At 37.7% G+C, this 15,049-nt stretch overlaps 1 protein-coding gene across 1 annotated transcript; it reads right to left on the bottom strand.

Annotated features, from left to right (window-relative positions):
- Positions 1–4,305: 4,305 nt before the first annotated feature.
- On the bottom strand, positions 4,306–14,437 carry LOC140240802 (zinc metalloproteinase nas-39-like). Its single transcript, XM_072320578.1, has 6 exons — positions 14,270–14,437; positions 13,246–13,482; positions 11,124–11,165; positions 7,609–7,959; positions 6,862–6,894; positions 4,306–6,023 (listed from the first exon to the last, which is right to left on the bottom strand). Exons 1-6 carry the CDS (start codon positions 14,433–14,435, stop codon positions 5,686–5,688), a joined length of 1,167 nt encoding a protein of 388 aa, XP_072176679.1. The 5' UTR covers positions 14,436–14,437; the 3' UTR covers positions 4,306–5,685.
- Between the last annotated feature and the right edge of the window lie 612 nt (positions 14,438–15,049).

Genomic DNA, 15,049 nt, shown 5'->3' with positions numbered 1-15,049 from the left:
CGTATATACCGGCCAATGTTTATTCACATTATTCGGCCTGTATGAGTGTGACCTCGTTCCATTCGCCAATTAATTTTACTTTCCAAACAAAGTTCGAAGTTCCCTCGAAATTATTTATTCCAAGTAAAGGATTCGAAAAGAACTTCGAGCATTTCGTTAAAGAGGAAATTCAGAATTTAAAAAGTCGTAAGCTTTTTATTTTCACGAAACTTTGTAACAATTTTGCGAAGGACACGAGGTGTCGATGATTAAGAAGAAGAAAGAATTTCTTTCTTTTCTTCTTTGCTACCCGGTTACATCTCCTTTGTAAAATGAATTAAAAGAAACCCATCTACAATATAATGATTTTAACTTTGGTGATCATATAAAACGAGTCCTTGTCACAGTTTGTAGCAAATTTGCGGCAATAGCGATGGCTGGAATTTTATTGAATGATAGACAACATGAAATGGAATCGCCAAGTTTTAGTTTGCCTGGATGTTGCTATTCAACGAGAACTGATGTGTGAGTTGCCTCTTACAGTGCCGTAGGCCTACTTTAAGATATGTATTCCAAACTGAGACAGGAATGGAGGTCACAAACAGGGATATTTAAAATATTGAATAAAATAACACAGTCACCTGCACTACAGAGTCTGCAAGGTAGGAGACGGCGTATCAAAGCATGACGCTTCTTTGTAACAGATAGCACAAAACAAACGGAACCAGGATATTAAAAGAAAGCCAATCCAAACAAAGTTCTGCCTTGAAAATTTTGAGATGTGGATCGAGTGACCATATCCCATCAATATGCAGATTCAAGAGCTAGAAATGTTTTCAGTCTCCCTAAGTGGGTCACACTCACAGCGATTGCGAGACTGTACAAATGTAGGAAGACAGCATAACACATGCATGGTGTGGTTGATGAATTACCAGGTGTGTCTATACCAACTGAGCCACATAAGAGATGGAACAGTACAAACAAAATTAAGGGCAAGGTGTACAGTCATCTCTTTGAAACAAATTATTTTGTGCTTGCTAGATTCCGAATTGACTTCGAAATTGACACTATAAGTCCCTGGAAGATGATGCCAAAGCAAAATTTCAGAAATGAACAAATTAAAAAAAAAATAGTCAATCTTGTTAAAAAAAAAAAGAAGTAGGATCATGTGATGAGCTCTGGTCGAACGCGGTTTTGTTTTACTTTCTAGCGTGGTGATGAAGCCTATTCCTTCCCATGATCGGATAATTAATAAGTAGAATAAAGAAATCATCATCAATTTAATAAATTATCCAGCATTGTTTAGAGAAAACAAAGTTGTCGGTTTAATAATATTCAAATGTAACAAATAAAGACAGAATAAACTGACCAGAGAGAATATAAATTATTAGTGGAAAAGTGAGCAAAGAAAATGGGATTCCATCGGGAGTCGAACCCGAGACCTCCGGATTGCTAGACCGGTGCTCTACCGACTGAGCTGCTATAGAAAGCCCTAGTACAGTGTTCGTCCCAGAAACCCTAATTCTCAATGCTCGGGTGGTCAGAAGCTATAGCAGTGTGTTTGTGTGTGACACACACGCACACACTTAAACATGGCATAAACCCGAAGGATAATTCAACTTGGGGATAAATGCACTATATTCAAATGTGATACACTTGAAGGGTAATTGTTTTATCTGGGCTATTGCCAAAGTTTGGGCTTTATTTTGAATATATTCGTACAGTTCTTGATGGGGCAAGATGGAATTCATTCTGTCTTGCATGGGAGGGTTGTGTACGATAGTGACTATTTCGCAGAAAATAAATCGTGAAATATTTTAGAAAAAAATGATTGCGCTCTAGCAAACTTAACATGAACTGGCCGAGTTAATTGTACGAGTGACAACCATACAAGTATTCTAGGGCTGTACAGTTGCACGGTTGTACGGTTTCTTGCGTTCCGATTGGTTAAAACGTGACATCCATTCCATGGCGGTTCAGTTGCATAGTTGTGTCTAATACTTACGATAAATTTCGCCCGCCATAGGTGCCTCCACTTTACGGAATACCTGGATCCGCTATCGGTCGTGATTTGGCAAAAAGGTGTATGTCTGAAAAATATCATGTTTTTGGTTTTTACCATTTGGGGAGTTGATGCCGAAATTTTCATGTGACCATACATACAGGTACACCTTTTCACCAACTTAAATACACGATTTTTCGCGGTGTATGTGTAAATGACATTTGAAGTATATACTAAATCCTGGAATTAAATCCTTGAGCGCTGCACAGTTTAGGTGGCTTCTACGATCAAGGAAACTGCCAAAACTTTAAAGTCGATTTTTCCCGGCTTTGTAATCGTTGTAAAACGGCAGATCGATATACACCTCTTTGCCAAAACAAGACCGCTGTGTATAAGAAGGTGGAATGGTCCTTTTAAGGTATGGTAAAATTGTAACCCACCCCCCCCCCCACACACACACACCATCTCCACTATACGGCACTACCATTATTCTTCTAAAATATCAGCTAGGACCCTCAATATGACTACATGTATCTGTAATTAGCTAAGGTTGTGGGTATGGTAACTAACGCCGTTACAATTGCCCATTAAGATATACCAAACCTTAAAAAAGTCACTTTTTTATTTGGTTATTAGAAGCTTTTAACATAACTTTTTTTTTGCAGCTGATCTTTCGATAACAATTATAAATCACGTACACCAAGCTTTAAACAGTTAAAGCCTGAACATTATCGTTGCCATAGCAGTTTGCTCTATGACTGTTTGTTTCGTCAACAGAACATTTTGTTTGTTGTTCGTTTGTTTTTTGTCTTGTTTAGTGAGGAAAAAAATGGTCTTGCCAAAGTGGCGGTCATCACCACAACCTAATGCACAACGGTATAGACGAATTGACTGCACTCAAACAGGTGGGATCTCATTTAGTTGATTTCAACTGTAAGTCTTTGGCAGCCAGTGCGGTAAAGAAATTTAAGGTCAGTTTTATCTTTCGATAAAAAGGGGCCCAAGTTAATATCATTCCTGACATTCCAAGCTGACACGCAATCAGATCGTTTCATATTTGTATATAACCTTACACTGCATCGAGAATCACGACGACAGATAAGGAAATCCCAATTTGGCAACGGCTCTAGCTTGCGAGCACATTTCAAAGTCAATTACACATAAACACACACACACACACACACACACACACACACACGCACATGTGACATGGTTACACAAACACATACAGTTGAACCTCTATTATCCGGCCTCCCTTTATCCGGATCTCTCTATTATCCGGACGCAATCTCGCCGTGATTTTTTTATCTTTTTTAATAATTACGGGAGGAAAGGGGGATTCCCAACTCCTTGAGCTGTTGAGAACTCCTACACAAACGCACATGAATTACATAATACTTGATACATTTCTTAATAATTATTTAGGTAAATCATCCCAAGAATTTATAAAAGAAAATGATTTCATTCTTGCAAACACGAACCTCTATTTTGGGGTCTGTTACTGAGTGTAACAATGAAAAGGTTGCAGTATACACATTACTACATGTGGTACTACAATGGGCTACATCAGTACATGTGTATGTATATGTACATGTATAAAGCATTGAGTCTCCGGCCAAATCCCTTATCCGGACGAGCCCCGGTCCCGACTTGTCCGGATACGAGAGGTTCAACTGTAATTGTACGCACATGCAGATAGTTAATCAGCCAATAGTTGCGTTAATCATCATGAAGATCTCATAAATATCCCAACTTATGCATGAACGGCTTAAATACATGTTTACAAGGTTATGTTGAAATGTACCCATGTGCGTGTATGTATGCATACATAGAGGTATTTCTATTATCTTTATTGTTTTTCTAGCATTTAGGAGTTCTGTTGATTTGTATGACTGTAGAATATTGACTTTGTAACAGATTGGGCGTAATTTCGGAGACATTAACCATGTAAATGGAAAAATAAAGGCGTCTTCAGTGCATCAACTGCAGGTTTTGTTTGGATTTAGGCATGCGTTTACGTACAATGTATGTATCTACAATTTGCATCTCTTCTATATACAATATGCCTGTGTGTCCATTACAGTGTATAATATATATAAATACATGTTTGTTTAAATTTATATATATAAATATATATATATATATATATATATATATATATGTACATATATGTGTGTATATGTTAATATATATATATATATATATATATATATATATATATATACATATATATATATATAATATTGTTTATTCACACGCTGGGAAACAAAGTGGTCATAAAATTCATCATTTTAGATATTTCTATCTTTTAATTTGCTCAAGAATAGGCATACTACCGAAAATCTACCACAAGAATTGTTATCTCTGTATTCAAAGAAAAAAAACCCCACACACGTGCATGCACATATTTGCATATGAAACAATATAACCATCAAATGCACCTGGTTCCTACAAGTCTCAAAAAAGATCAAATTCTGCTTTGCAGAAAGGAAAAATACGGAGATTACCGTCAGCTCAAGTTGCCATTCATCATGTTGAATTACTGGATTATTTTGACGATTTGTATTTCGTTTGATTTCTGATTCCAATGGGAAGACAGTACACATTCATAATTTTTCAAAATTGACTGATAACACAAACTGATCAACGATTAACTGATACATATATATAAGAACACCTTTCACAAAGGGATAGTATGAGTTATTACAGCCTTGGGCACTATTCAGATGACCAACATCAGCTTTATGAAATACAAAATCACGACAAAACAGTAAACAAAAAAGACCATTTTGTGAAAGCGTGTTAATATCAACTATAACTGGTATTATAATACATCAATATTCTGTGGTTTAATACATTGGGGTACTCCATCAACAAATATAAACTGGAATGTAGCAAGGTATCAAAAGATTGTGACCCCTATGAACATAGTGAAATGCACGTTACCTCTTTGATTAACGTCCATGTCTACGATGCACTGACTTTGCCGTTTGCCATGTACTGGAATGTTGTATGAGCTGCATCATATTCAAGTAGTTGTGAGCATTCATTGTTTGATTGACAAAGCCACAAAAAAGAGCTTTCCAAACATGTGCCTTAACATTGCACACTAATATTCTCCATTTCACACGTAGACTGATAACGTGATAGAAAACAGGTGATTTCCTACAAGTACAGAATTTCACAAATATCTTGCAATGTTTTTCAAAAGATATTTAAGATAAAAAGGACTTTTTTTCGTGTAACTAAGCATCTAACAGAATTCCATCAGCGTAAAGAATAAAACACTCTCTCTAGTTAAGTTTCTAGTATATATTCAATTCAATTCAATTCAACTTTATTTCCACATAATCATTAAAAGGATACAAAGGATACATAAAATGTGATATAATAAACATCAATTGGAATATACAAACTAAAAGAACAATACACATAAGATACCATATTCACCAAAAGGTGTTTCAACAAACACAAAGTGAATTACAAAGAAAGGAAATAACAATATGTTATGCAAATGCCTATCTTTTTTTTTTATGCAGTTTATTTAAATTCCTCAGCACTGGTTCACAATATCATGCTGCACAAAACAGATTTCACAGACATGTGGTAACCATAGGCAATAGGGAAAAAAGGACACGACTTTTTACATATTTCACGCACTGCTGAGAGTGACTTTAATGGAAGCAAGTCAGATCATTTGAAGCTCACGGAATGCACACTGGTCGGACAAAGGCCTTAAACCCACCCATAGTGACTGAAGAATCGGATGTAAATTTCACCCAGGCGGACTCATCATTAACACGGAAGATCTCTCCGTCACGTGACCCAGAGAGTGTTTCCTCAGCAACCTCTGAAGAGCCTCTTCCAATGTTGACGGTATCAAAGTGACTCTCAGTTTCAAACTCTTGGAATCCAATCTCCACCGTACAGCCTGCATCAACTCTGAACCGCCAAGTCCGCAGTGCTAAGTTTATATAAGATTCTGGGAAGTTGGTTGAAGCGATGACCATTTCGTCGCCCTCAGTAAGTGTGAATGAGCCTCCTGAAAGGCAACATGTGAATACAGAGGAACCTCATTATAATGAGGTCGGATATAACAAGATTTCTGATGTAACAATGTAACTTCGCAGGTCCAGTTCCTTTTATGTTGTTTACGTGATGTAATACCACATATTGAAAACTATAAGACCCTCAGTATTAAATACAGTACTTCTCTTCAAACAAAAGTTGGCAATTTCCCTCCTAACAAACACGGGGAAGATAAAAATATTTACTACTAGATCAACTGGAAGCAGTTTATTTTTCTCGAAAAGTGACTGACCAACAAAATTTGCGAAAATACAATCACAATGAAATATTTCACATATACACTACAGTATCAAAAAGTATCTATGAACTCAACAGAAGGGTATTTTGTATCACCTATCAGAAACAAAGAAAGACTATCACAGGCACAGGCATTAGATAGTCTTAAGGTGTAGTACTACATGGCGTTATAATGACTCACCTGTGTAAACACGCTGTACATCTAAGTTTGATGTCTTATGATTTATTTTTCTATGCTACGATATACTGTATAATACTGCAGGAATATCAACATGAGCTTTGTTGCTTTAATTAATGATGTATCATTATGCCACTTTTTCTCTCAAGGTCACAAAGTTTTGGAACAGTTTAATCACTTTCAACCAACACTGAACTAACTGAAATCAGTGGAATAGCAAATATTAGATTCAGGTGTATTACAGCCATCAATGTTGCCAAAGGTATCATCTCCAAAATGACGGAACATTTTTATCGTTTTACAATAATGATCTGTTCCTGCTGAATCAGGGAGAATTGGTAGTTTTTAAAGATAACGTTTCATCATGCTCACATACCTTCTTCGTTTGGAACCACTGTTGTGCCAGCACCTAAAAAATAAATACCAAAATATATGCACAATAAACTACACACACTATTCATTGCTATTTGTGACCCTCGAAACGCAAAACCCCAGAAATACCACCAATTAGATTCTCAATTCTTAGTGGAGAGTTATGATGTTATAATCAATGTATAATTCTACTAATTCTACTTTTTTTCAAAAAAATATAGAAATATGCAGAGTCCTTAAGAGACTGAGGGCATTGTGAAATACACAAAGGAAAACATGCATTGACGTTGCACATTATTTAGCAGGTGATAAAACTATAAATTGGTGGTGTCATTAAGGGGGAGTCTTGAAATATTCACCCACAAAAAAAAATAACAAGGCAGGTTCAAAACAATAATAATTAATCTACGCTTCGAGTATCATTCATCTGTGCATTGAACATCATTTTGTCTATATTATTCATTTCAATTTCCTTTCAACAGGTTAATCAAAGTCAACAACAGCAACAAAAAAGAAATCACAAGAAAACTGTCAAGGGTAAACAAATGTCATGGCAAAAAAAAAAGTTCAGAGGAAAATGTCACAAGTAACAATGTTCCCTTTAAAAATATGACAGAAAATGTTAGAGGTATATGTCATGAATAAATGTAAGATTGATAGATAAATCCATCATTTACACTGCAGTGACCGATTCGTGCAGTGCTTATCCTAACAGCTTTCAGCCCCACTAAAAATTGTAACCATGACCTACCTTCCTGACACTGAAGAGTCAAGTCAGCTCGGAAACCAGAGTAACTTAGGGACCCATCACTGTAGAAGTACACAAAGGCTTCGTTCGAATTCACCATTATGTCAAACGGCGTTTCACGGTCTCCCGAGTGTCTCCTAGACTCAGTTGCAACATCAGCCTCGGTCAAACCTGGTCCTGCTTTCACATAATCGTAGGAGCTCTCTGTCCTGAAATTGAGAAATCTCACATTCAGCGAGCATCCATCGGGAGCACTGATTGACCACAGGACACGGTTGGAATTGGGATAGTTGTTTGGGAAGTTTGGTGAGGCGATGCGATAGGTCAACTCAGGAACAAGATTGATGTATCCGCCTAAAAAAAGAAAAGAAAAGCAGTTTGCGACAACCTCACTCATGTCAGTGCATCGACAAAGGTAGGACCGAGACACACTATTTTTACATTAAAGGGACTGTACAGTAGTGGTTGATGTGGGGATTCATGTTTTGAACATTCCTAAGTGAGATAATGAGAAACTTCTTATGAAATATGAAAGAGCATGTGATTTTAAGAAGGATTCAACGTTTGTTTGATGAAAATTGGTTTTCAAATGGCTGAGATATCAAAAAAAAAAAGTGATGATAATAAAAGGCGACAGGCCACGCCTTTTACTAGGATTTTTTTGTTTCACCTTGCTTTTGGATATCTGAGCTATTTCAAAATAGATTTTCATCAAACAAACTTTTGATTCCCCTTGGAATTGCATGCTCTTTGAAATCTCATAGAGTGGTTTCTGAATATCTCGCAAAATGTTGAAAGCTAAATCCTCACCTAAACCAGAACTGTACATACCCTTTAATTCTCAAAAGTGTTTTAAACTGACCAGATGTTTGAGTTGAAAATAGTCGAATCTAACAGTCATTATAGGGAATTTATGGCCAGCACGCACAGGGGGCTCAGTATATTTTTGGAGTAATGTCATAGAATTCTACATGTCATACTGCATAGGGGAGAGCGGGGAGAAGTGGGACATTATTTCAAGTTCGCCGAATTTCTTCTTATATCTTTTTATAGGAGAGATGATTACATGTCCTTTCGGGCTTGCATGAAGGCACTGGCGTAGCCAGGGGGGGGGGGGGGGCGATGGGGGCGGTCGCCCCCCCCCCCCCTAAGATTTGGACCGGGGATATGGGAGGCGGAAAAAAAATGCGTGTATACTGTATGCATGCACATGAAGCGGGTCTCCTTTGCAACCTTTCATCGAATGAGATCATATTTTTTGAATATTTCACTCAAAGTGTGCACCAGATCGTTGAATTTCAATTCAAAATATGCAAAATCTCTCGTGCTTGGGAGGGGGTATCCCCCTCCCAAACCCTCCCCCTCTGCCTCTTTCCCTAGCTTAGTACACTTTTTAGATTTACAAATAATTATGAATAATTCTGAGTGCACAAGACTTATCACCTATATTCCGAAAACTCAAAGTTCCCTCATGTACAGGGGAATTTCCCTTTTAATCGACCCTTTCCTCTCTCAGTCCCCCCCCCCCCCATCATTTTCTTTTTATGATTTCCCAAATATTTCATCAAATATGCGTATACGAGATATCTCAATTTCAACCTTAAAAAGGCAAAAGCTCCATCGTACGGGAAGGGTGGAGATAACACTCGCCCACGCCTTCTCCCTGCTCGCCCGCCGCTCCCCCCCCCCCCCTCCCCCATGCATAGAAGTAGACTGTGGCTACACTTTGAACATAAACAGTTTTCCAAATATGACACAAAATGTGTGCACCAAAACGTTTAACTGCAATCAGAAAATTATACAGAATCTCTTTCCATAGACTTGCTACACTTCTCTTCTGGTTGACAAATTTTCAGATATTCCAACAAAAGTGAGCGCCAGCTTGTTGAATTTCAGTTCTAAAAGCTTAAAACTGAAAAACAAGGCTCCCTTGAATATGAGAGAGGTATCATGCCACCCTTCCATTGCTTAATTGTTACCCACTATAGACTTAGTACATTTTTGGGAATGACAATTTCCGAATTTTCCACAAAAGTGTGCTCAAGATCGCTTTATTTCAATTCTAAAAACGCAAAAGCTCTACGAGCGGGAGGGGGAATCCCCCTTCCCCTAAGCTCTACCTCACTAGACTTTGTACATGTACATACACACAGATGATGCACATTCGGAATAAGAGCTGAATTCCGTGATTTTAACACTTCGGTGAAAAAGTATTGCACCTAAAATTTGCACCAGATCACTGAATTTCAGATCTGAAAATGCAAAATCACCTTCGTGTGGGAGGGGATATGCCCCTATCTACACCCTAGTCTTCATGCTTTTTCTGTTTGATTGCTGAACAGACAGCGTTCATGATATTCAGTGTAAGAATTAATACAAGAAGATTATTTAAATGACACCATTTTATAGGCAAATTGTTTAATAATAATCTACACTGAAATAATACTGCAACCTTAAACAAGTGGGACTGTTTTAACTCGTTAAAACACGCAAAAACATGCATCAAATTGCACCATTTGCAACATCAAAATGCAAAAAGTTGGGAGGGGGGATACCCCCCTCCTACACCTTCCCCATGGTAGGTTACATAAAGAGCCATAAGCTGGGGTGGCACTGTTCTCAATTTTCTGCAGTTAATGAAAAGAAAAAGCCTTATTTTGGGGAGAAGTTGACCCACCCGTGGGTAAAGTGGGACAACGGCAAGGAAGAAATGGGACTGTGGGGGTAAAGTGTGACATCCTTGATGGTCTATAGAAATATCAAAGTTGGAAGGCGTAATGAAACATTGGTAATGAAAACAGTCAAACATGCTTTAAAATGATCTTTATTCCAACAAAACAAGTTTGAACAACATGTTTGAAAAACTGCTTTACATGTAATGCTATTATGAGGGACATATTGGACACGTCCAAACTGTCCCTCACATGACATATACATAAATATGTACGACTGCTCAGTAACCATGCAGGCATTTGTCAAAAACAAGTTATATTAGTTGCATATTAATAAGGCTCACCACCAGCTTCAGTTGTGACCTGGAAATCATGAATACAAAGACAACAGGTTAGTTAACTTGATTTCAAAAAAAAATATTATATTTTGGGGAACATTTTCAATAGCAGTTTTTTTCATACTTAAAATTTGCCGAACTGCAAGGCTTTCTTAGTGTGGTGTATGGTTGCTAAGGGCTTATTGTAGATATAAGCCAATCGCTGATTGGTTGAACAGTTTTTGATTCAGAGAACGTGTCCCACTTGACCCGCGTCCCAACTCACCCGGCCCGCTCTCCCCTATCTTTAACAGAATTGATACAGGTGCTTAACACGCATCACAATTGGCGATGCAAATTCCAATATCAGGGGACATTATAAGGATTGGTTTCATTCTTCCGGAAAGCATCTTTTCTTCTTCTTCGTCTTCTTCTTTTTCTTTTTCATAGAGCCTTCTGCAAAACTTTAGAGACTTGAAACCTAACACTCTCTATCAGAAGGAATAGCTTACAATAAATTGAGACTTACCGTTTGTGTCCGGGACCAATGGTTGCTCTGTAGTGCCAGCATCTACAAATTGAACACCAAAAGAACAAGAAGAAGAAGAAAGAAATGTACTGAAAAGCACACTTGACACTATTCATGACCCCAGTGACTCAAAATCAACAAAATATCGCTAAATAAGGTTTTGAGTTTAGAGGTTGAATTTTGAAAGCAGTGCATGCTTGAAATAAGAAATTAATGACTCTCCCACATTTAAATTATACCTAACATGCCTAACCTAAAGATACCAAATTCAGTAATCAGAAATCAAACTTCTCCATTAATGTTAATTTTCATGAAGAGGATTTTGACTGCATGAAACACACTGGTGCACATATTCTGCATATGAATGAAAAAAGATACTTTGACTCCCAGAGTATAAGCACCATCCAAAAATTTGGTATGGCTTGTAACAATTACTTATGTATTGTATAATACCATTATTTGCGTATCCGGGCAATTACCCCCTGAGGGCAATTACCCCCCGGCTAGATACTGGTTAGTGGTAAGGTTAGAGTTAAGATTAGGGATAGGGTTAGGTTTAGTGTTAAGAGTTTGGGTTATGGTTAGGATTAGTTTCAGGATTAGGATTAGGATTAGGGACAGGGGAATGGTCCGGGGTAATTGTCCAGGGGGTAATTGCCCTAGACCCCATTATTTGACCACTTGCTAGGATGCAATACACAGGTGTACTTTTATTTGCTCGGCATGATATAGGATTGTGTATGTAATATATATCTAAATTCACAAACAATAATGTAAATATTTTGAAAAATAACTGAAACTCTGATAGAGGGGTTATCGTTGAAATGGTACAAATGCAATCCGCACTAAAAGAAAAAAAAAAGACTTTTTTTCTTAAAAAAAAAAAGGCAAGACATCCCCTTCCCCTGAATAAGTCACTGTTTCTATGTGTCAATCCAATTATCATTACATGCGTAGGCACTATACCTTACAAAACTTTATGTCTAGGCAATCGAATCCTTACGGTGTGTTCTGACAGATCGATTTAGAATACAAAAGACTCTTATCTACTCTTCCAACAAATGACATCATTCAAAATCTTTATTTTGTTTGACATTTGCACCTCTGACTGCAAGGTAATTACATTCCAATAAGGTTGATGGTATTAAAAGAGCCAAACTCTTAAAACTCTGAGAAAGAAATATATCGATATAAAAAAAAAATCAAAATTAACTATCGCAACCACTAGAATCATCTTGTACGTGGGCCTATAAAGTATATACAGATTAACTTTTTCACATGGAGTCGGAATCACTGCATACACATAAATTATGTGTGTGTGTGTGTGTGTGTATTATGTAAGAGAGAGAGGAAGATCTAATAATAAGCGGAGACGAAGACGCCTATGTTCACTATATGTACATGGTCGTTTCCCTACCAATCCAGGCTTCAGATCCCTTACTTAAATCTTCAATGGCTTGCAAGCATGCAAAGAATAAACAATGTAAAAAAATAAATACATGAATAAATAAATATTCAGATATTCAATCAGAGACATATTCCTACAACACATGCACTATAAGCTTAGACAGATGAATGTGCAACGATGGTTAAAATATTTCCCCCACTGAATTAAAAAAAAAAAAAATCACACACATTTCTTTCTTTCTATTTTGAGCACGATATCATGTAATTTCCTGGGGGTCTGTGGATGGAAGATGGCCTGCTTACCCCGCTAAGGAAGAGGAAGCTGTCTTTGTATGGACATCGGAAACGCCGTTAAAAAGATCCCTATTCAGATGATAGTAGAAGGAAAGGTACCAGCAGAAGGGAACGCCAGGCCAGGACGTAGGAAAACAGGATGAATTTACAACATCAGGAAGTGGACGAATTGTGGAATGGTCGTGACAGGAGCAAAAGCACGCAATCGAATGCCGACGGTTCTATGAGGACTACGGCAATTATACAGCAGCAGCTGTGGAATCATTGATGCTCACATTGGAAAAGAGCTACCACACAGATACTACGTCATCAAAACACCTGCGCATTCTTACTGCAAGGTGAAAAAATGGCTTCCTGTAGATTGTATGTCATGATACAGATGGGTGTTAAAACATTACAATCAAACAAAAATACACAATACCTGAAGTGGCTGCCGACGTTGTTGCAACAACGCCCGATGGTCCTTCATTGCACAGGTCGCCTGTGTTGCAGGTGCAGATCTGCCCCTCCAATCCCTGGAAGGTCATTCCGCTGGCTTCCAGAGAACCCCGGAGTCCCTCCATCACCCCAGGCACGTCTGCTAGAGTGAGGCACACGTTAGGAGGCATGCCCTCATCACTGCACCCTCTCTCTAGCTGAGTCATGGTCACGTTGCCGACTGTAAAACACACCCAGCATATCACAGAAGAGAGGGGAATGATGACACAAAGGAATCAACACTTTACATCTCCACGCGTACTGCAGCTGTTATGATGAAGTACACCTCGATCACACAATACATGTAGTTTCACGACCTGGAAAATAGGACTTAATTGAGAGACAAATTCTACCAAAGACACATTTATATATATATATATATATATATATATATATATATATATATATCGTATTAGAGTGAAACGCAACATACGCAAGTTTCATACGAAATCGATCCCGCATATCCCCCCCCCCCCAAAAAAAGAAGAAAGTTATGACACTTTCACAAAAATTTTAACACAACAGTGATACTATTCACAGCTACATGTGCAAATGAGATATGGTAATAATGTCATCACGTCACATACAACGATTATGTATCCCACACTCAAAAATATTTTAAAAACAGCTGATGCAACCACAACTTCTCAAACCTTTTACAGACATCTGGATTATAGTCCAGAGTAAAATAAAATTGGTACAGTTCCTTATTTTCTTTAAATCACTTGAAGGTAAGAGTCTGTGCACAAAGGTTAAGAAACTGATACATCGTCATTGTGACCGTATTAGACCTGATCGGATCTAATTTTATCAAGACTTTTTTTTTTATAAAAATCTCTTTTATCATGTCAACTATTCAAATTACTGACTAAAATAGACTGTTCATATCAATGGCATCAGATCCGGGAATCAGGTATTCGCAGAATCAACAGTAAGAATTACAGCCCACTTAAAACATCAAAACTTACACATTGGGTGGTACAGATAACTTGTAATATTCATAAACTTGCAGCTTCCAGACTGAGGACAGCTAACGGAGTTTTGCAATGGGAAGTTCACACAAGGTGGGCCGACTCCGCTATATCCAGTGAATCCTGGCAAATTTGACCTCAATTCCCTGCACTCTGAGCACATAATGCCGCTTTCTGCTAAACAACAAATAAAGAGAGAGGAGAGCGCAAGAGAATACCCAAAATTAATAAGATATTACATTTATACCTCCCAGCATCACGACATAGTTCATAAACGCAAAAACTCGAGAAACGCGATCCGAAAGACGTTTGCAAACGCGTTTTGATAGTGGGTATTAAAACGCGTTTTAAATGAAACGCTTTTTAAACATGGGAAAGTTCATAAACGCAGCCCTTGATAATTCTTTAAAGGCATTCTGCTGTCACTTGAAAACGTATTCTGCTGTCACTTAAAGTCGTGTGTATTATCCATAGCATGAAAAATGTAGCATGCACTTATCAGCATAACTTCATAGTGATCGAATTAAGCAGTCTATAGCCATCACACCGTACATTTCGTAGTGGATGAGAACATAATGAACAAAGAATATAGATACAGAGTATCTACATCAAAGCAGTTCTTACCAACACTTTCTGTGGGCATCACTCCAGTCACACATGTTTCCGAAAGCGAAATCTATAGAATTCATTAGATATTCACGACATGTTGAATATCTTCATGAAACTAAACGCAGCCTTTTATAGTCCTGTAACTGCAATGCGCTGTCACTTGAGGTC

The sequence above is a fragment of the Diadema setosum genome, chromosome 17 (genome assembly GCF_964275005.1).
Source record: "Diadema setosum chromosome 17, eeDiaSeto1, whole genome shotgun sequence".
NCBI lineage: Eukaryota > Metazoa > Echinodermata > Echinoidea > Diadematoida > Diadematidae > Diadema > Diadema setosum.
Note: the sequence above shows the minus strand (reverse complement) of the source record. Positions and strands in the feature narration are given on the sequence as shown.

Coding starts and splice junctions, on each gene's coding strand:
- LOC140240802 (XM_072320578.1), bottom strand. CDS start 14,435: ATGTGCTCAGAGTGCAGGGAATTGAGGTCAAATTTGCCAGGATTCACT. Junction 13,483..14,269: donor TTATCTGTACCACCCAATGT/GTAAGTTTTGAT, acceptor TGTGTTTTACAG/TCGGCAACGTGACCATGACT. Junction 11,166..13,245: donor AACGTCGGCAGCCACTTCAG/GTATTGTGTATT, acceptor TTCAATTTGTAG/ATGCTGGCACTACAGAGCAA.